Source organism: Hippocampus bargibanti, linkage group LG12 (assembly GCF_051943395.1).
Source record: "Hippocampus bargibanti isolate YZ-2025 linkage group LG12, ASM5194339v1, whole genome shotgun sequence".
Taxonomy (NCBI): domain Eukaryota; kingdom Metazoa; phylum Chordata; class Actinopteri; order Syngnathiformes; family Syngnathidae; genus Hippocampus; species Hippocampus bargibanti.
This window is the reverse complement of record NC_142745.1, coordinates 23,098,881-23,121,540: the sequence shown is the minus strand read 5'-3', so window position 1 is coordinate 23,121,540 and position 22,660 is coordinate 23,098,881. Positions and strand designations below refer to the sequence as shown.

Below are 22,660 nucleotides of genomic sequence, written 5' to 3'. Positions count from 1 at the left end.
GGAGGCTTCTGATTGGCTGCCGTGCCGAGTATGCAAATTTCAACTGCAGGTAGCCTATGTCTGTGTGCTCGGCGACGGTACACGTGTATTGTTTGCGCGTGAATGCGAGGGCGTCAGTCGAGAGTTTGTTGAGCGCGCAGTCAGGACAAACCATCTATGATTTGGCGGAATTTAACACAAGTAGGTATTATTGAGCTTGAATATTTCGTTATGTAATAATGTGTTTTGAATGTTGAAAGTGATTCCATTTTTCAATAAATATTGATTTCTTTAACTTTGCCCCTTCAATGAAAATTTATTAAAAACAGACGCAATCTTGATAAATCACAGTGCATATGTTATTTTAATCTATTTCCATTTCCTCCTCCAAGTATCTGCGAAATAGTATGTAAACGCCATATTCCTTGAGGCAAATTTATTAACTGATCAGGGATATTTTTCACATTTGAAAGACAGTTACTAAATTGGGTTGTAGTATTCTTACTGTGCTATGAGGTTTGTACACACTACATTTGAAGGACAACCGGCACCATTTTATTTGTTTCCCACTGACATCAGAAAAACGTTTTATAGCATCTAAAATACCCAAATCAGGCAGGCTGATATTTTTAGTTAAATGAAAAACACCAATAAAAATGACTTCAAATGAATCCGGAAATGGTCAGTTTCAGAAGGTCCCACACCCTTGTTCGTGACGTCACGCCAAGACGTCTTGCCTTTGATCGAGAATCAAAACAATGGCTTCAGATTCAGAGAAGATGTTTTCTTGATACTCATCCAGTTATGAATATGATTCAAATAGTTCTGAAAAGGAAAGCATAAATGTTTGCAATTGATTCAAGGAGTCCTCCCATATCAATTCGAGCCGTCAATGACAGCAATGTAGCACCCAAAAAATGCAGAAGATTGCGCCCAAGCTCCGTTGGAAATGGGTTGATTTGTCAGCTGGGAATTTATGTCAGCGAATATCAAATAGTTGTCTTGGTGCAACACACAATGATTCACCATGGCGTTATTTATGTGTTGTGTTTTCCTTCTAATTTTGCCATCAACACGAAGTTTTCAGACCAAACAAAGTACCCAAAATGCATTGTGTGTCGCTTTCTCGGTCAGGGGCGGTCCAAACGTGACGTCACATGGGGATCGTCATCAACTCGAAAACAAGACTTCATGAATATTCAGCGCAAGTCTTAAAACGTAAACTATAGCTATATGCTGTGGAATCTTTGTAAAATATGCTCAGTCGAAGTCATTTGAAGTGATATTATACATTATGGACATAACTTGTCCGGTGGCGTCGGTTGTCCTTTAATGCTTTAGGTTTAGTATTTCCGGCCCAAACACTCCCTCCAAATGCTCCTGGCCCGGCCCCCTGTCAAATTTTAGAACCCAATGCGGCCCGCGAGTCAAAAAGTTTGCCCACCCCTGCACTAGAACCTGCTGCAGGTCCTTAAAAGCCAATAGATAGCCAGCTAGACAGCTGGTTATATAATTAATAACGAGCCAGCCAGATAACTAGCTAGCTGGCCACATAGCTAATAGATAGCAAATAGATAGCTAATGGAAAAAGCTAATATATAGCCAGCTAGACAGCTAGCTGTATAACTAATAGCCAGCCAGTTAGCTAATAGATAGCAAATAGAAAGCTAATAGATAGCCAGCTAGACAGCTGGTTATATAATTAATAGCGAGCCAGCCAGATAACTAGCTAGCTGGCCGATTAGCTAAAAGATAACAAATAGCGAATAGAAAGCTAATAGATAGCAAATAGACAGCTTTTGAGTAAAGTATATATATATATATATATACACTAAAGTCTCGTTATATCGATATTCAAGGGAGTCCGAAAAAATATCGATATAACCGGGACTATCGATATATCCGACCCTGTTTGCATGTAATTTTCTCCGTGCGTGAATAGAAATAGTATCGATATAACCGGGACTATCGACATATCCGATATCGATATAACGATACTTTACTGTATATATATATATTCTTTCATTACAATACAATAGCACATAAATGATTCGCTGTGGCTACATTTTATTTCAAGCGCCTTTCAAAGCTCTCAAGGACACTTTACAGTCACAGACAAGCATAGCTACAATAATAAATACCATGTATGTTTGTTTGAACTGGCTGTAAATGGGATTTAAATTCCTTATAAATCCACTGACGAACAACAAAAAGCAATTATGAAAAAATAGATAAAATGCTGCACCTGCTTGGTATTTGAGCTGGTATCCAACCAGAAGGCCATTTGGCTCCAGAGGTTTGCCCCATTCCAGGTGAATAGAATCAAAACCTCTTCGCTTGATCCTGAAAAAACTGGGCACATCGGGAACTGCACAGTCACAAACACACACAGAAAATAAAGGATGTTAAAAAGGTTACAAGACCAACCAACGTTCCCAACACAACTGAAATAAATGTGTCACATTGACAACATGCGGAGTAATCCCTGAATTGATCGCAAATCAACGACAGTGATACCTTAGTTTACGAACTTAATTGGTTCCCAGAAAGTGTGTGTAAGGCGAAAAGATCATCTTACAAACATGTATTTCCCATAGGAAACCATTAAAATGAGAATAATCCGTTCCCATGTCCCCATAAAACATAATCTCCTACTACATAAGCCTTAAAACTACACAAAATAGACCTTATTTTATGTATAATAAATGTGCTACTTGAGTGTAATGAAATAAATAAACCATACTATATAAAAAAGTTGTTTTATTGACCTTTGTGAGTCGTTGATGTAGTTGCCTCTTGATATCTGAGTGAAGTTGCCGTGCTTTCTGGGTGATAATGCCCTCACTCACATTGTCCCCTGATAGCTCCTTTTCGTTCATCCAAATCAACAGAAGTTTGTCAACCTCTTCTATTGCCTGAGACCGTTGCTTAGACAACACAGAAACACCGTTAGCAATGGTTGACTTAGCATACTGCTACTGGGACGCTAAGTCACACAAACAGCAATGAGCTGTTTATGCTTTTCGATGATCTCCTTCTTCTGCTCGACCGTAATTTTCTTTAATGTCTTAACACTAGCCTGTGGTAGGGTCTTTGTCAGTCTCATAATAGCAAAAGAAGTCCACACGATAACAAACCACGTCTGCGCTCAGAGAGGGGGTGTGGAAAACTAGTCCGTCAGCCAGCTTTGTGGTTTGGTTTCTTCGCCGAAAACTAGTTGCTATGCCAAGATTATACTCTCGCAAGTTTAATGTTCGTAGGGTGAAAGGTTCGTTAGCTAAAACATTCGTAAGCTGAGGTATCACTGTATTTGCAAACAATTATAAATAAATCCTAATCAGATGCCGAATTGTACGACTTGATGTGGCGAACAGACATGTTCGTTTACCTCCTTCCTTTGTGCTGAATTCAACAGAGTTGCTGGGTGGACCTTCGTAATGATTGTTGGCGACAACCATAAACATCTTGTAGCGCGAAAAGGGCACAAGGTCACTGAGGATGGCAGACGGCTGGGCCATGGTTGTGTAAAAACCTTTGGTCTTGTTCTCATGACTAAACACCAAACCAGGGACGTGACTGGCCTCACGCCAGTAGTATAGCTGGAAGGGGAAAGAAAAAATATTGGGATTGCAAAGGAGAAATAAGAAGAAAAATTCATCACAGTGACTGAAATAACGCCTGCCCGGACGCCCGGGGTGTGCAACTTTTACGTCGGGTGTACAATTTAGAAAACATCTGCGCCCGGGTGGCCGACAACTTCTTCAAGAAAAAAAAAACGATTTGTTTGAAATCAAACGTTTGCTTTCAATGAAAAGGTTTCTTCAGCCGTCATCTGTACTTCTTTGAAGGTGTCGGACGTTTCACTTCTTATCCAAGATGCTTCTTCAGCGAACTAAAGTCTTACTGGTAGTATCGGCCCTATATATATATAATTGTGATATCATGAGAGGCTAGCTCTCATCGGGACAGGACAAGAAGTGCAATGGACGACAGGTTTGGATACAAACAAAAGGTTTTATCAAGGGTTCCAGGGGAAATTCACAAGCAACAAAGGTTTGAATAGTCTCTTTTGTGGGACGCTACATTTCAGTCCAGATGCCTCAAAATGACACGGAATAAATTATTTAATTGATTGCAAACATGTATGCTTTCCTCTTCAGAACTATTTGAATCATATTCATAGCTGGAAGTGAAACAAGAAAACATATCCTCCGAATCTGAAGCCATTGTTTTGATTCTCCAGCAATGCAAGACGTCTTGGCGTGACGTCACGAACTGGGGGCGGGACTTTCTGAAAATGCCCAATTCGCAGCTCAATTTTTTGCTGATTTTGGACACTTTGAGTCATTTTTATTGGTGTTTTGCATTTGACTAAAAATATCATTCTGCTTGTTTTGGGTATTTTAGCTGCTATAAAACGTTTTTCTGATGTCAGGAAACAAAAAAGTGATGTCGGTTGTCCTTTAAAGAAGTACAGATGACGGCTGAAGAAACCTTTCCATTGATAAACAAAGCAAACGTTTGAACGAAGATAAATTATTCTGATTTCGAAATCTTCGTTCAGTTTTGAAATTTCGGAATTTTGGTTTGTTTGTCAATTTGCATACTCGGCAGGGCAACCAATCAGGAACCTGCTTCATGCTTCGGACTTTCCCAAGCGTTATATATATATATATATATATATATATATATTTGACTTTGTAAAAGAATTCTCTGATGTCCTCACACACTTCTCCACCCTGTCACCAAATGTAATTATTCTCGGGGACTTCAACATCCACATGGACAATTCCACTCTTCCCCTCACTAAAGATTTCACCTCCTCACTCGACAGCTTTGGTCTGCATCAATTCTCAGACTTTCCCACCCACATAAAAGGCCACACCCTGGACCTCATTTGCATGTCTGGCCTTATCCCTAAGAATTGCACAGCTAATGAACTCCCCATAACAGACCATTTCCTGGTTTCTTTCACTGTTTCCATCACCCTCTCTCTCCCCAAACCCCCCTGTGTCATCACATATCGCAACATCAAGGACATCAACGTTGCCACCCTCGCTGAGATGATCGCCACCCTGACTCCGGACTGCAACTCATCCCCTGATGAACTTGTTTCCCGGTACAACGCGGACCTCACGAACACCCTCAACGCCCTGCCTCCTGTAAAGTCCCGGTCCGGTGTCCAATTCACCCAGTCTGCACCCTGGTTCACCGCCCATCTCCGCTCCATCAAGGCAAAATCTCGCCAACTTGAAAGACTTTACAGGAAGTCTGGGCTCACTACTCACAAGGACATGTACGCAACTCACCTTACCCATTACAAGGACTCTATCACTCATGCAAAATCGCAATATTACTCTGGACTCATTGACTCTAATCCTTGAAACTCACGGGCCCTCTTTTCCCTCTATCACAAAATCACACAACATCCTATCTCTCTCCCCTCACATTTCTATTCCTCTGAGACATGCAACACTCTGCTTATGTTTTTAGTGAAAAGATCAACAAAATCAATCAGCACCTCGGGTCCTCTGTCCCCCCACCCTCTCCCAGCCTTTCTACTCCTTCCCAACGACTTTCTGCCTTTGAACTCCCCCATTCCTCTAGAATCGCAGACATTATAACCAAATCCAAGAATTCCTCCTGTCAACTCGATCCACTCCCTACTATCCTTATCAAGTCCTGCCTACCCTCTCTTCTCCCATTTATTTCTACCATTATTCACTCCTCATTATCAACTGGAATTGTTCCTATCCCACTCAAAACGGCAGCCGTCAATCCAATCCTGAAAAAACCTGGCTCAGACCCAAACGATTTCAATAACTTACGTCCAATTTCCCACCTCCCATTCATCGCCAAAATTCTTGAAAAGACAGTTGTGTCCCAGCTTCACTCACACCTCACTCACAATAACCTCTACGAACAATTCCAGTCTGGTTTCCGCCCCCGCCACAGTACTAAATCGGCTCTCATAAAAATCACGAATGATCTTTTTATGGCAGCTGATGCCGGTTCACTCTCCATCCTCATCCTTCTCGACCTGACCTCAGCTTTTGACACCATTTCCCACCCTATCCTGCTCGACAGATTTTCCACCCTCGGCATCACACATACCCCACTCCGCTGGTTTCATTCCTATCTCTCTGATCGCTCACAATTCATCCAAATCAACTCGTTCACCTCACGGTCTTCTCCTGTGTCCTCTGGTGTGCCTCAAGGGTCTGTCCTGGGGCCACTTCTCTTTATTATCTACCTACTTCCTCTTGGCAATATTTTCCGTAAGTTTGGCATTCACTTTCACTGCCTCGCGGATGACACCCAACTCTACCTCTCCAGCAAACCCGACGCCTCTCTTCCACCTTCATCCCTCTCACTTTGCCTCTCAGAAATTAAATCCTGGCTTTCCCATAACTTTCTCAAGCTTAACGGTGAAAAAACTGAACTTCTCCTTGTCGGTACCAAATCCATCCTCCACAAAACTAACAGTTTCTCTCTCACCATTGACAGTTCAACCATGTCCCCCTCCCCTCAGGTCAAGAGCCTGGGTGTTATCCTCGATAGCTCAGTATCTTTTCGGTCCCATATAAATAACATGACTCGGTCTGCTTATTTCCACCTCCGTAATATTAACCGTCTCCGTCCCTCTCTCACCCCTCACACCACTGCTATCCTTATCCACAGTCTCGTCACCTCCCGCATCGATTATTGCAACGCACTTCTCTTCGGTATCAATCAGAAATTTCTCCATAAACTCCAACTCGTCCAAAATTCTTAAGCCCGGATCATCACTAGAACCCCCTCCTTTCACCACATCACCCCTGTCCTCCAGCAACTCCACTGGCTATCTGTTAAACATCGTATCGAATTCAAAATTTCTTTTTTTTTGTTCTTTTGACTTCAAGACGGCGCCGCGAGAGTGGCTGCTTTTCCAGCAGCTCATGTATTTTGTTTTTCTACTTTCATTCCTTTCATCACTTTGCTGCTGTGAAATGTAAATTTCTCCACTGTGAGACGAATAAAGGCATATCCAATCCAATCCAATCCAATCCAAATACTTCTGTTTACATTCAAAGCCATCCATAACCTTGCCCCTCCCTATCTTTCTGACCTGCTTCAAATCTCTGTTCCCTCTCGGTCCATCAGATCCTCATCCTCCCTTCACCTCTATGTGCCCTCTGCCCGTCTCACCACGATGGGATGCAGAGCTTTCAGCCGTTCTGCTCCCAAACTCTGGAATTCACTTCCACCCAACATCCGTAATATTGACTCCCTCCCTATTTTCAAGGCTCACCTCAAAACCCACTTGTTTAAAATTGCTTTCAATGTATAGTTCTATCTGCTATTTTATTATGTATCATTTTACTTATGGTTTTATTGTTATGTGCTTTGTTTTATTGTTTTTATTGTAAAGTGTCCTTGGGTGTTTTGAAAGGCGCTTGAAATAAAATGTATTATTATTATTATTATAAGGTCGTGCATTTGCATATCATTTTCCAAAGTAGATGCACAGAACTCAGCCCCAGAAGAAAGATTCAAAAGAAGCTCACAAAATTGATGACGTTACAAAAGGTAAACATATATTATCCCGTGACTGTAAAGGACAACTGACACCATTTTTTTTTGTTTCCTAACTGACATCAGAAAAACGTTTTATAGCAGCAGGTAGCTAAAATACCCAAAACACCCAGACTGATATATTTGGTCAAATGAAAAACACCAATAAAAATGACTTAAAGTGTCCAAAAACGACTTCAAAATGAAACCGTAAATGGCCAGTTTCAGAAGGTCCCACCCCATTGTTCGTGATTGTTGGGGTAATTCGCTATACGAACATCTTTAAACATCGCTTTCTAATCTTTGTTTACGTTTTGGACTTCCTGATATGTCATATTCTGCCTTCCCTCACTACGACTACTCACCAACTAACATCTAACAATGACTTACTGCCATTTCTGTGAGCGAATGCATTGCAAAGCCTAAATGATTAGACAGACTTTGATAAGGAAAGAAACGTCAAGAAAGTGTGATGTGTAGAATGAAACCATCTTTTCGACATGTGACCTGGCACAAGTCTTCTTTTGTTCTCCACAGGACGGACCTGCGGTCTGAAGAGAATGACGTGGACCACGTCAACGTGGGATGGACCGGTTGCGGAGCTGCTAGCCATCTTAGCAGCCACAAGCTTCATCTGGATTCGCGAGGACATATTTCATCAAGAAGATTCCCGATGCACGTCTCTGGATCCGACAGATCACACCCTCTTTCCCAGTCACCAGCTCATCCGTATCACACCCTGGGGCCTGCTTGCGACAAATGCTAAAAACAATTGTGTTCCTCCTCGTCGTCCTGGTGATCACCATCCAGGATGCCATGAAGATTTGACTCTTGTAGCGAATGACATGACTTTAATTTGAGATTGTTTCCATTGTTATTGTTCTATTTTGTGATTTTCTTTTCTTTTTTCTTTCTTCTTTCTGTTCACCTCAACCGATGTTAGATATGTTCGTCAGGGGGGACATGTTGGGGTAATTCGCTATACGAACATCTTTAAACATCACTTTCTAATCTTTGTTTACGTTTTGGACTTCCTGATACGACATATCCTGCCTTCCTTTACATGATGTCGCACACCATTACGTCACATCCTATCGCGTCACACCCTAAAGCGTCACACCCTGTGCGCCATATAAATGCTCTCGCATTCCATCTATCGCTGTCTCTCTCTCTCTCCATGCTTCCTCCTTAGCCGACACCGCGATGTCTCCGATCTCTTCAAGATTAAACCAGCAACATCTGGCTTCCTGATGATTTAACCATCCTCTGCCATCAATGCCCGTAGAAGCAATGAATCAGGGACGAACGATCAAAATAAAGCCATTAGTGACGTCACGCCAAGACGTCTTGCCTTGCTCGAGAATCAAAACAATGGCTTCAGATTCGGAGAAGATGCTTTCTTGTTACTCATCCAGTTATGAATATGATTCAAATAGTTCTGATGAGGAAGCATGTTTGCAATCGATTAAAGGAGTCCTCCCATCAATTCGAGCCGTCAATGGCATCTGGACTGAAATGTAGCGTCCCAGGAAATGCAAAAGATGGCGCCCAAGCTCAATTGGAAATGGGCTGATTTGTCTGCTGGGAATTTGTGTCAGTGAATATGAAATAGTAGTCTTGGTGCAACACACAACGATTCACCATCACGTCATGTATGTGTTTTCCTTCTAATTTCACCATCATAACTGGATCAACACGAAGTTTTCAGACCAAACAAAGTACCGCAAAATGCATTGTGTGTCGCTTTCTCGGTCAGGGACATTCCCTCCGTGACGTAAGGAATCGTCACCAACTCGAAAACAAAACCTCCTGAATATTCAGCACGAGTCTTAACCCTTTACAGACGATGGGGTCATATTTGGTACACTAAAGATAAGTGCTTATAGATCGAAAAAATTAAAGGTAGCAGTTCAAGTTTCGATTGGAACTGATGCAGCACAAGTTACATGTCCCTTTAACACAGGTTATGTGCAGTTATGAGCGTCAGTGACATCATCTCCTTCTTGCGCAACACAACGTGCGCTCCTCCATTTTCAAAGCTCCTTCTACTTCTCGTCACAGATCGAATATCACGCAAGTATATGTTGTGACGATTTTATGAGCTATTCAGAAGAGGTTTACCTTGATACTGAAATGCATAAATCAGAATCATAATCGGAATCTTAGTAGAACACACAAGGAATTTGTTTCCGGTAGAACACGCTGCACTAGTATCGTCGTCAAAAAAAAAAACTGCGAAGTGGCACTATACAGTTCCATGTTGGCTACTGTTGGAGTTCAAAGAGTTCAAAGAGTTAATGGCTTGGGGGAAGAAGCTGTTTAAATGTCTGCTGGATTTGGAGTGCATAAACTAACGCTAACTTGTTTATTTACCAAGAAATATATAAATATATAAAATATAAATAAGTAGTGTTCCTAATGTAGAACATTCGGCGTGCTAACGCTAGTTTCATGATGATATTGTTGATCCTGACTGGGTACCCGATGCGAATAATTGTAAGTGAATGGTGCGTTTTACACTAATAGCTGTACCTCGTAGCTTTGCATTCTCAATATAATTATTGAAACGGAGGTCCATATGTTTTTTTTGTTATATCCTAAACAGAAATTAGAAAACTTAAAACATTTTCATCATAATGTCTGGTACAAATTTAACACTTCCTATTTCCAAAAGACCGTGAAACATGGTAGGAGCAGGTACAACACTTACAAGTTTCTGTGAAAAAAAATACAGGAAAAGCTAAAAGTCTATATTTTATTTGGGGCAAATCAAAGACGGCAAAATTAGTTCTGAAGGCCTTGAGGACATTGATTGGCATGTAAGGTAAAAACATCTGAGACAAAGAATTTGTAATCAGAAAATGTAGAAATGATTGTTTTGAAGAACGTAATAGGTTGCATTTCCACTTGTGTTATGTAAGGTTTTGTTGCCACCTAGTGCACAAAATAGTCCCCACTACCGTATGTGCATTTCACATTCTCAAATACAGTACTTTGACTTGAAGATAAAGCATCTGAAAGGACCGAAATTCTGTTTGTGATGTAATGTAAGGAAAGAGATGCCCATTTCACGGTAAGATCAGAGCATTGACATCAAATGGTTAGTTTGGTATAGTTTTTGCTTTTTTGAATGTTGCTGTGCCCAAATGTTTTTTTTCTAAAATACCCATGTACTGTATATCTTTCCAGATCCTGATGAGAATGAAATAGATGACCATGTTGATTAAGATATTTTGGCATCGGACACAGTCGTGACTGTTGCATTACTATTAAAATATTTTCAAAGGATTTTCGCTGAAAAAATGATGGATACTATTGTTGAACAGTTGAAATTCTATGCAATGCAAAATAACATCAATACGCCCCTGTGTCTCGCCAAAGAAGAGCTTGAGAAGTGGCTGGGATTGATATATTGTTTCTCAATCTCAAAATGACCAAACACTCGGATCCTTTGGGCTTGAAAGCTATCTCCACTAACTGATTATGCTGCAGAATGTACTGTATGTCAAGGGATCGCTTCGAAATTATAAAAAGGAACTTGCATATAGCAGACAACACAAAACAAGGAACTCGGGGAAGCCCAAATTATGATCCCTTGCACAAAGTAAGGCCAATGATAAGGCCAACTTTCGCAATGCTGATGAGGGTCGTTATGCTGATGAGGTGATACCGGGGGGAGTGGGGGTAATAGGCCAATCGTTAGTCAGGAATGTAGGAACAATCAGTGGGGCCACAGGGGGGGGTCCCGCGCCCCCCCCCCCAACCTGAGAGTAGGGACCTATCATAGCTGTGTCCGGCGCCACTAGGTCTGGACATTAGGGATATATAAATGGGGCCGATACGACCAGTCAGACTTTAGTTCGCTGACGAAGTCTCTTGGATAGGAGGCGAAACGTCCGAAACCTTCACTTTTGTACAGATGACGGCTGAAGAAACCTTCTCATCGATGGACCACTCCTGTACGACTGAGAGCTTACACAGACGCCAATGATAAAAGTTTCAAGAATTACCCAAAACACAGCGTTTGTCAATTGATGAACAAATTGTACTCTATGAAGGTAGATTTACACTCAAGCAGTGTCTATCAAATACACCAATGAACTGGGGGTTCAAGTTGTTTGTGCTGGCAGGTTATGATGGCTACATGTATGCATGCCATATACAGGAACGATAGATCCAGTCAGTGACTCCAAGGTTCCCGATCTGAAAGTGACCTCAAATGTTATGCTCCATTTGGCTCAAAACATCCAACCAGGAAAGAATCATCGATTGTATTTTAATAATTGGTTTACATCTATCCCCTTCAGGTGAACCACAGCTAAAAGACATTGAGGTTCTTTTCCCTCTGATGATACAGTATTCGGTTTGACAACGTAGCTCATGTGCCATATGTTGCAAAGAACTGCAACAGGTACAAGCATGGCACATGCTCGGTGAAAAGTAATATTTACTGCAAAAAAATGCAATGTAAATCTTTGTTTGAATCATCACAAGAACTTCTTTGCATTATTCCATGGTTATTAGCTAGTTGTCTTTATCTGTAAAGGAACTATGTATTTTTAGGTAAACATTTTATGTAAATTATGTATGTATTTTATGTAAATTTTATGTATTTTATTATTTTAATAAAAATGTCATATGGGTAAAAGTCTAGTCTTTGAAGTTGCACTTGACATGTTCCAAAAAAGGCACCCTCTCAATATAGGCCTTTCATGATGATTGGGCCAAATTAGGCCCAAATTTTCTTAGGCTCAAATGTTCTACATTATTGAAAAATAATAAAAAAGGAAGCTACTAGTATGTTATTATATCCATCAGTGACCATAAAAACTGAACAGATTTTTTTTTTCTAATTAGAACATAATTCAGGCAGTAAAGGGTTAAAAGGTAAAATATAGCTATATGCGGTGGAATCTTTGTAAAATACGCTCAGTAGAAGTCATTTGAAGTGATTTTACAAATTATGGCCACAACTTGTCCGGAGGTGTCGGTTGTCCTTTAAGAGTTTTGAAAGGCGCTTAGAAATCAATGTATCATTACTATTATTAAAAGCATCGTGCAAAGAACAGTTGACGTGGGTTGTAGCAGACGACGCAATGCAAACATTGCATTGTGCAACATGCCGAAGAGTGTATGGACAAACGACAACTGGAGCAAAATCATCATCAAGGGTTATTTACCATGAATTAAGCAAGAGAGCATTTGTGGTAGGTACGGCCGAGATTTAAAAAGAAAATCCTTCATACTTTGCAACAATGTTTTTTTTTGCGATTAGTCGTCTTATTGTGTTTCAAGTAGTGAAAAATGGGTCAGGCAACTTTATGGCCGCGCAGGCAACTTTTCAGAGTTGTCTGCCCTCGTGTCCGCAATTTTTTTTTCGTGATACTACACCGATAATAACGCCCTGTTGCCATTGAATTGGTGCCAGTCTTACTCTGTACTCCTTGAATTCTCCTCGCACTGAGTCTTGGTTCACAGGCCTCCAGTGGATGTTTCCTTTGGTACTGTCCACCTTTGAAATGTGCAACTCTGTCGGAGCGCCGGTGGGTTCTGAAGAAAAAAAGGTGAGGGTGAAAACCTTAAAAATGTTTCTTTTTAAAAAAAATCATAATTGATGAACACACTGTGATGTTCATCGATCAATGATCGTGCCTCTATTTTTGGATTGGATTGGATTGGATTTGCCTTTATAAGTCTCGCAGTGGAGAAATTTACATTTCACAGCAGCAAAGTTATGAAAGAAATGAAAGTAGAAAAGCAAAACACAGGAGCTGCTGGAAAGGCAGCCACTCACGCAGCGCCGTCTTGAAGTCAAAAGAACAAAAAAGACAAAATAACAAATAACATGACAAAACAAAGACACAGAGACATTCATTCTTAAGCACTTTCTGTACCCTCTTTGTTACATAAAGCAGTTCCAGATGAAAGAGGAGAGGATCAAAGCGTCTCTTCACCAGTGGATCAGGGACATCATGGTGGAATGTGCACGTCGACTACAAGCTAAATGTTGAAAGCAAACACGCAGCCGTAGCATCCATTGACGAAAAGAGATTGTCTCACATCTCCTGTCCCCAATAAATCCGCTTCAATTCCAAGCCGCGACAGTTCCACACACGTATCGGCGCTCTGCGCTGACGCTGCTTTCTTCTTATCGCGGGCTCCTCAAGCCATGTATCCATCCAGCCGCAGATTGTCAAACAGCACCGACCTTCCGCTGAACAAAGCGGGGCTGTGAAGATGCTGCCCATTACAGGCGCAAAAAAACACAATGGCCCCTTTGGTGTCCAGCGATGACAGTCGAATGGCACCGACATTCCTCCCATTCAAAAACAGTACTGGCATATTCATGCTGCCGAAAAGGCGCAACCGCTCAGCACAGTCTCCTCCTTGATGATTGTCGTGGCCAAAAATGCTGAAAAACAATCTGTATCCGTTCCACGTGACGCGCAACAACATAAAGTGACAAAAGAAAACACAAAAACAAGACAAAAACAACAAAAAAGCAAGGCTCATCAGAGCACTTGCTGACGGCTGCCTACTCGGGCGCCATCTTGGACTCTTTCTTATGATGATACTAGTGCAACGTGTTCGACCGGAGACAAATTCCTTGTGTGTTCCACATACCGTGATCCCTCAGCTTATGAACACTTAAGCACACGAACTTTTCGCCTCACGAACATTAAATTGGCAAGAATATAATCTTGGCATACGAACTAGTTTTCGGCTAACAAACCAAACCACACAGCGCCATTGTGGCTGGCGGACTACTTTTCCACACCCCCTTTCTTTGAGTGCAGACGTGGTTCGTTATCAAGTGTAGTACTTTTGGTCTTATGGGACGGAAAAATACCGTACCACAGGCTCGTGTTAAGCCGAAGAAGACACAAAAGAAAATGACGGTCGAGCAGAAGAAGGATATCATCGAAAAACACCAACAAGGTGTGCGTTTGTGTGACTTAGCGTCACAGTACCAATTGAAAAACTTCATCTTGATCTGGATTAACTAATCCTGCAATTTGTTGTGTCCATTCAGCCATTTTTATCTTCCTGGAATGTGTATGTTCAGTGTCCAAACTGGTCAGTCAGGTTATACACACACACACATTAAGTTTTCCAGCTATCTATCTAGCTCGCTCGCTATCTGGCTAATGTGGCTAGCAACCTAGCTAGCTGTCTATTTGCAATCTATTTGCTATCTAGCTGGCTGGCTAGCTATCTGGCTGGCTATGTATTAGCTTAATAGCTATCTAGCTAGTTATCTATTAGCTAGAAAGATCACTTTCTGTCTATTTGAGTTACTTCAGGGTTGAGTGAACGCTGGCGCATGTGGCTGCCGCGGCTCACCTGCAGGAAAACGTATCCTGTAACTGTAAAGTGACATTGAGAGTTTTGAAAGGCACTTAGAAATGAAATTTTATTATTATTATTATTATTATTATTATTATTATTATTATTATTATTATTATTAACGGAAATCAGCTAGCAGGGGGCAGTGTGAGTAAGGGTATTATCGCCGAGTAAGCGCGGCAACTCCCTCCCTCCCTCCACCACCCCACGCCATTCCATGAAGCCATCAACTACCATCACAAAGGTAAATAAAACGACTTTACTGTATAGTACAGTTTAGTTCTTTGATTATAAGACAATAGCACATTTATTCTAGATAAAATAACATATATTTTGTGTAGTTTTAAGGCTTATTTAGTAGAAAATTATGTTTTATGGGGACCTGAGAATGGATTATTCCAATTTTAATGGTTTCTTATGGGAAATAAATGTTTGGAAGATGAACTTTTCTCCATATACACACTTTCCGGGAACCGATTAAGTTCCTAAGCTGAGGTATCACTGTACTTGGTAATAAAGATGATTCTGATTCTGATGATGAATATTATTCATCTTGTAGTCATAGTCTTGTGGTTAACGTACTCCTGGCTTGAATACATCAATACACAAATATTTCACAAGTATTCCAACCTAAGGACTTCTGTCTAATGATAATTCCCTCACCCAGAATTTGCGTTGTTACACAAGTATTTTGTTACCATACGGTGATACCTTGGCTTACGAACTTAATTGGTTCCCAGACAGAGTGTGTAAGGCGAAAAGTGTGTATCCCAAACATTAATTTCTCATAGTGTCAGAGATATAACAGTCAGACAATGTGGACAGAGACTCGAACCAGAATGATTGTGCCTACTGCCGGCAGGAAACACAGTCCTTCATGACATACGTCTGAATTCTGCGGCCCTCTGCCAAGGTATTTATTGACAGTACATGCAAATCAAAGTGATACATTAGTAAAACATAGTTTTCTTGATTATAATACCACGCCTCTGGACGTTCTGAGCACCAACAGCTGTAAGCAATAAAACATTGTGTTTTCCATCAACTGATGAGTTTGTTACCTGGCTAATGACCTCTTCCTGTGATAAGGAGTTTCCTCAGTACAGTGTCCAAGGTCAGCTCTCGTAGATGAAGATGAGAGTTTAACAAGCTGTGTCTGTTGACCTGATTGACCCCTGGTTGTCTGTGCTTCAATTGTGTATTGAGTCACAAGCGTTGACTGAGCATATAACAGCATGAAACTTTTAAATATGATAACTTCTTATTTTCCATCACACAGGAAACCATTAAAATGAGAATACTCCGTTCCGGGTCCCCATAAAACATAATTTTCTACTTTCTAATTTTCTAAGCCTTAAAACTACACATGGTCGTTGATAGCTTGACGGAATGGAGTGACCGGTTTTATCAGCATTAAACACTTGATGAGGAACATAACCTTCTTTCACCATCTTGAGGAATGACCGCTTGTCGGTGCTTTCTATGTGATAATTTTACCTAGTTCCTCATCAATTGTGTTCTGTTTAGCTGGGTTGATAGCTTTTTGCATCAAGTGTACAGATGGCTTGTGCGGGTTGTTTGTGGAGCCTGATTGATGGGATATTTTAACTTGCAGTCTACACTCTGCCTTTGAACTATCAAAGTTGAAACTCTTTCACTGTCGTCTGCCTGTCTCTTTAATGTTTAAACCACCTGCCCTCACTGTCGCGTTCACGTGGCTTAAAGGACATTTTGTGTTCAAGAAAGATTGACAATGCAAATATGATTCCTCACAAAATGTATTGTATTAAATGAAACACGGAGTCTCCAAAATGGCTGAAAAGCACCTGAAATGAATATAGCAAAATATTGCTCCGAGTTTCTGTTGAAGTGTGCACCAACTTACTGTCTTCTCCTGAGTATCCAATGATAAAATTCGACTCTGGTCCTGCTCCAATATCATTTCTGGCCTGGATTTTGATCTGGTAGGGTACGTAGGTTTCTGTGTTGTAAACAACATGTTTGGTTCCTGTTGTCGTCACGTTGTTCCACTCCCCAGCAGAATCTTTTGGTCTCCACCAAACACAGTAGTGCAAATTAGGGCCGTTTTTCTCCAGATCTAGCAGCGGCTGAAGAAACAAATAAGAGTGGAAAGCAGATGCTTATTTGGACATACAGGTTACATCCCAGTTACGACCAGTGCGAGTTACAACCAGCCGTACTGACGACCACAGCCGTCAGACCCCTTTTTTTTGTAATCCTACGCCTGCGCCTGGCACCGCAACGCACGCTTACACTCAATAATAATAATAATAATAATAATAATAATAATAATAATAATAATAATAATAATAATAATAATAATAATACATTTCATTTATAAGCGCCTTTCAAAACTCTCAAGGACACTTTATAGTCACATGTTTTTTTTTCTGCGAGTGAGCAGCGGCAGCCACACGCGCCAGTGTTCACTCAGTAGTTATAAAGTGCATGTTAAGAAACTCTGGGAAAGAGTAGTTGGAGCTAGACTAAGAGCAGAAGTGAACATTTGTGAGCAGCAGTATGGCTTCATGCCAAAAAAAAGAGTATGACAGATGCAGTGTTTGCTTTAAGAATGCTGATAGAGAAGTACAGAGGTCAGAAGGAATTGCATTGCATAGCTAACTACCTATTAGCTATCTATTAGCTAGCTATTTACAATCTATTAGCTATTTGGCTGGCTATCTAGCTATCTATCTATTAGTTATCTATTAGCTAGCTAACTTTCTACGTATTTGAGTGATTGAACTACCTTGCTAACCACCTATGAGCTATCTATATAGCTACGTATTAGTTATCTATTCGCTAGCTAGCTAACTTGCTACCTATTTGAGTTATTCAACTATCTAGCTAACTATCTATGAATTATCTATTAGCCAGATAGCTAGCTTTCGATCTATTTGAGTTACATTCAGGTGAGTGAAAAGCTGGCGCGTGTGGCTGCCGCTGCTCACCCGCAGAAAAACGTATCCGGTGTAAATCAAATGTATTATTATTATTATTATTATTATTATTATTAAACCCCAATTTAATCTGCTGTGACTGCCTATGATGCACATGACTTACCTCCCAAGTGATTTCCATGTTGTCTTTCTCGGAACCCCATCCTCGTAGGCCTCTGGGTATGACATCAGGAGCTAAATGTGAAATATAACAGAATGTCCTCATCAAGCAAATACACAGATAATATTTAGAACAGTTAGACATGATTTGTAATACTACTACTACTACTATTATTATTAATAATAATAATAATAATAATAATAATCTTTTCCTTTAGGCTTTTCCCTTCAGGGTTCGCCACAGCGAATCAATGTCTTCCATCTATGCCGGTTTTGTGCATCCTCTTCTCTCACACCAGGTACCTTCATGTCCTCTTTGACCACATCCATAAACCTCCCCTTCGGTCTTCCTCTGGGTCAGGCAGTTCAAGGCTCAGCATCCTTCTGCCGATATAGTCACTCTCTCTCCTCTGGACATGTCCAAACCATCTCAGTCTGGCCTCTCTGACTTTCTCTGCAAAGCCTCCAACATGAGTTGTCCCTCTAATGTACTCATTCCTGATCCTATCCAACCTGGTCACTCCCAAAGAAAACCTCAACATCTTCAGCTCTGCTACCTCCAGCTCTGCTTCCTGTCTTTTCTTCAGCGGCACTGACTCCAGTCCAAACATCATGGCTGGTCTCACCACTGTTTTATACAGTTTTCCTTTCATCCTAGCTGAAACCCTCCTATCACACATCACACCTGACATTTTTCTCCAGCCGCTCCAGCCTGCCCGGACACGCTTCTCCACCTCTTTTCCACACTCTCCATTGCTCTGGACAGTTGACCCCAAGTACTTAAAATCCTCCACCTTCTTTATTTCTTCTCCCTGGAGCATCACTCTTGCACTTGGTTCCCTCTCATTCACACACATATATTCCGTCTTGCTGCAACTGATCTTCATTCCTCTCCTTTCCAGGGCATATCTCCACATCTCCTGTTTCTCCGCCACCTGTTCCCCGTTCTCGCTACAGATCACAATGTCATCTGCAAACATCATGGTCCAAGGAGATTCTTGTCTAATATCGTCTGTCAGGCTGTCCATCACCATAGCAAACAAGAAGGGGCTCAGAGCTGACCCCTGGTGGAGTCCCACCTCCACCTTGAATTCTTCCGTCACACCGTCAGCACACCTCACAACTGTCTTACAGTCATGATACATGTCTTGTACCGCTCTAACATACTTTTCCGTCACTCCAGACATCCTCATGCAATGCCACAGCTCTTCTCTGGGCACCCTGTCGCACGCTTTCTCCAGATCTACAAAGACACAATGCAATTCCTTCTGACCTTCTCTGTACTTCTCTATCAGCATTCTTAAAGCAAACACTGCATCTGTCGTACTCTCTTTTGGCATGAAGCCATACTGCTACTCACAAATGTTCACTTCTGCTCTTAGTCTCGCTTCAACTACTCTTTCCCAGAGTTTCGTTGTATGGCTCATCAACTTTATTCCTCTGTAATTAGTACAACCCTGCACATCTCCTTTGTTCTTAAAAATGGGCACGAGTACACTTCGTCTCCATTCTTCAGGCATCTGTTCACCCTCTAAGATCTTGTTGAATAACCCAGTCAGGAACACCACCACCACTTCTCCAAGACATTTCCATACCTCGATTGGTAAATCATCAGGCCAGAGTGCCTTTCCCCCCTTCATCCTCTTCAGCGCCCTCCTCACTTCATCCTTGCTAATGTTTGCTTTGTCTTGGTCCACAACAGTCACGTCTTCTACTCTTTGTTCCTTCTCATTTTCCTCATTCATCAATTATTCAAAGTACTCTTTCAGTCTTGCCATCACACTATTGGCACCTGTTAATACATTGCCATCTCTATCCTTAATTTCCTGAACCTGCTGAAGGTCCTTACCGTCTTTGTCTCTCTGTCTCGCCAGCCTGTAAAGATCAGTCTCGCCTTCCTTGCTGTCCAGCCGAGCATACAAGTCATCATAGGTCTCTTGTTTGGCCTTTGCCACCTTTACTTTAACCGTGCGCTGCATCTCCTTGTACTGCTGTCTACTCTCGTCCATCCTTTCAGTGTCCCACTTCTTCTTTGCTAACCTCTTTCTCTGTATACACTCCTGCACCTCCCCATACCGCCACCAAGTCTCCTTATCTACCTTTCTTCCACTCGCTACACCAAGTACTTTCCGACCCGCGTCTCTGATTGTGTTCTCTGTAGTTTGCCAGTCATCTGGAAGGACCTCTTGCCCACCCAGTGCTTGTCTTACCTCCTTCCTAAATGTCATGCAACACTCTTCCTTTTTCAACGTCTACCATTTTGTCCTCACTTCAGCCTTTGGTTTCTTCATCTTCCTCACTGCCAGCGTCATCCTACACACCACCAACCTATGCTGTCTGGCTACACTCTCACCAACCACTACTTTGCAGTCACTGATTTCCTTTAGATGGCGCCGTTGACACAAAATGTAGTCTACCTGTCTACTCCTGCCTCCACCCTTATAGGTCAGCCTATGTTCCTGTGTCTTCTGAAAGAAAGTATTCACAATAGCCATTTGCATTCTCTTTGCAAAGTCAACCACCATCTGTCCTTCAGCGTTCCTCATCTGGAGTCCAAACCTGCCCATCACCTCCTCATCATCTTTGTTTCCTGCGCCAACATGTCCATTGAAGTCTCCACCAATTACAATCCTCTCACTTCTCGGGATGTTCTGTATGACTTCATCAAAGTCCAACCACAATTTATCCTTCTCCGCCAGCTCACATCCTACTTGTGGGAAATACCCACAAACAACATTGAACATCACACCTTCAATTTCTAGCTTCAGACTGATCATTCTATCTGGTACTCTTTTTACTTCGAAGACATTCCTAACAAACTCCTCTTTTAAGATAACCCCAACACCATTACTCTTTCTGTCTTCACCATGATAGAACAACTTAAACCCTGACCCTAAGCTTCTAGCTTTGCTCCCTTTCCACGTGGTCTCCTGGACACATAGTATGTCTAACCTCTCTGTAACCTCGACCGATCCGATCCGGTATGGGAGTCAGAGGTTTGAATCGCATATTTGTTTCGTAATAATAATAATAATCATCATCATGCATTTCATTTATAAGTGCCTTTCAAAACTCTCAGGGTCACTTTACAGTCACGGGAGAAGTTTTTCTGTGGGTGAGCAGTGGCATCCACACGTGCCAGTGTTCATTCAACCCGGAAGAAACTCAAATGGATAGCAAGCTAGCTAGCTAGCCAATAGATACGTAATAGCTAGCGAATACATAACTATTAGCTAGCGAATGGATAGCTATTATCCAGCTAATATATAGCTATTAGCTAGCGAATAGATAGCTATTATCTTGCGCAGGGGTCGGGAACCTATGGCTCGCGAGTCAATTATGGCGCTTTTGATGATTGCATATGGCTCGCCGATAAAACTAAATACATATTTTTTGCTGTTCATTTCCTGTTGGGGATGCAGTTGGCGGAAAGCGCAATTTTGATTCGATGACACTGACCTAGGTTGACGTTAAGCGCAATTTTGATTGGATGATACTGGCCGTCAGTTGAAAGAGGTAAACGCCCATTTAAATGAGCCTGACGAGTAAAAACAAAGTACACTTCAGCTTGAATACACAGAGGAGAGAAAATGTTTTGATTCCAATTTGCAATGAAACAAGAAGAAGAAGTGCTCTCATGAGCCTCGATTTTTTTTTGGTTGTTTTTGTCTTGTTTTGTGTTTTCTTTTGTCACTTTGTGTTGTTGTGCGTCGTGTGGAACGGATACGGATTGTTTTTCAGCATTTTTGACCACGGCATTCATCAAGGAGGAGACTGTGCCGAGCGGTTGCGCCTTTTCGGCAGCATGAATATGCCAGTACTGTTTTTGAATGGGAGGAATGTCGGAGCCATTCGACTGCCATCGCTGGACACCAAAGGGGCCATTGTGCTTTTTTTGCGCCTGTAATGGGCAGCATCTTCACAGCCCCGCTTTGTTCAGCGGAAAGGTCGGTGCTGTTGGTCAGTCTGCGGTTGGATGGATGCATGGCTTGAGGAGCCCGCGATAAGAAGAAAGGAGCGTCAGCGCAGAGCGCCGATGCGTATGTGGAACTGTTGCGGCTTGGAATTGAAGCAGATTTATGTGGAACAGGGGATGTTATACAATGTCTTTTCGTCAATGGATGCTACAGCTGCGTGTTTGCTTTCAACATTTAGCTTGTAGTCCACGTGCACATTCCACCATGATGTCCCTGATCCACTGGTGGAAAGACGCTTTGATCCTCTCCTCTTTCATCTAGAACTGCTTCATGTCATCACAAAGAGGGTACAGCAAGTCCTGAAGAATGAATGTCTCTCTGTGTCTTTGTTTTGTCATATTGTCTCTATGCTGTCATATTATTTGTTATTTACTTTTTTTTGTTCTTTTGACTTCAAGACGGCGCCGCGAGAGTGGCTGCCTTTCCAGCAGCTCATGTATTTTGTTTTTCTACTTTCATTCCTTTCATCACTTTGCTGCTGTGAAATGTAAATTTCTCCACTGTGAGACTAATAAAGGCATATCCAATCCAATCCAATCCAATACCATCGATGAAACAGTCGAATGTCAGTGACATTTTAACAAGCCCCATGTTAACGTTAGCATCACTGAAAAGGTTTCTTCAGCCGCCATCTGTACTTCTTTGAATGTGTCGTACGTTTCGCTTCTTATCCAAGAAATTTCGTCAGCAAACTAAAGTCTTACTGGTGGTTTAGGCCTAGTT

The 22,660-nt window shown here is 41.6% G+C and overlaps 1 protein-coding gene across 12 annotated transcripts in view; it reads right to left on the bottom strand.

Moving 5' to 3' along the window:
- Positions 1-22,660, bottom strand: part of nfasca (neurofascin homolog (chicken) a) — a 118,374-nt gene that overhangs the window by 58,390 nt on the left and 37,324 nt on the right. For all 12 annotated transcript variants that reach the window (XM_089009337.1, XM_089009342.1, XM_089009344.1 and 9 more), the window contains 5 exons: positions 17,965-18,035; positions 16,766-16,988; positions 12,968-13,083; positions 3,368-3,578; positions 2,225-2,347 (listed from right to left, as the gene is read on the bottom strand). In XM_089009337.1, the coding sequence (XP_088865463.1) occupies positions 2,225-2,347; positions 3,368-3,578; positions 12,968-13,083; positions 16,766-16,988; positions 17,965-18,035 (744 nt within the window). The remainder of the gene's footprint in view (positions 1-2,224; positions 2,348-3,367; positions 3,579-12,967; positions 13,084-16,765; positions 16,989-17,964; positions 18,036-22,660) is intronic.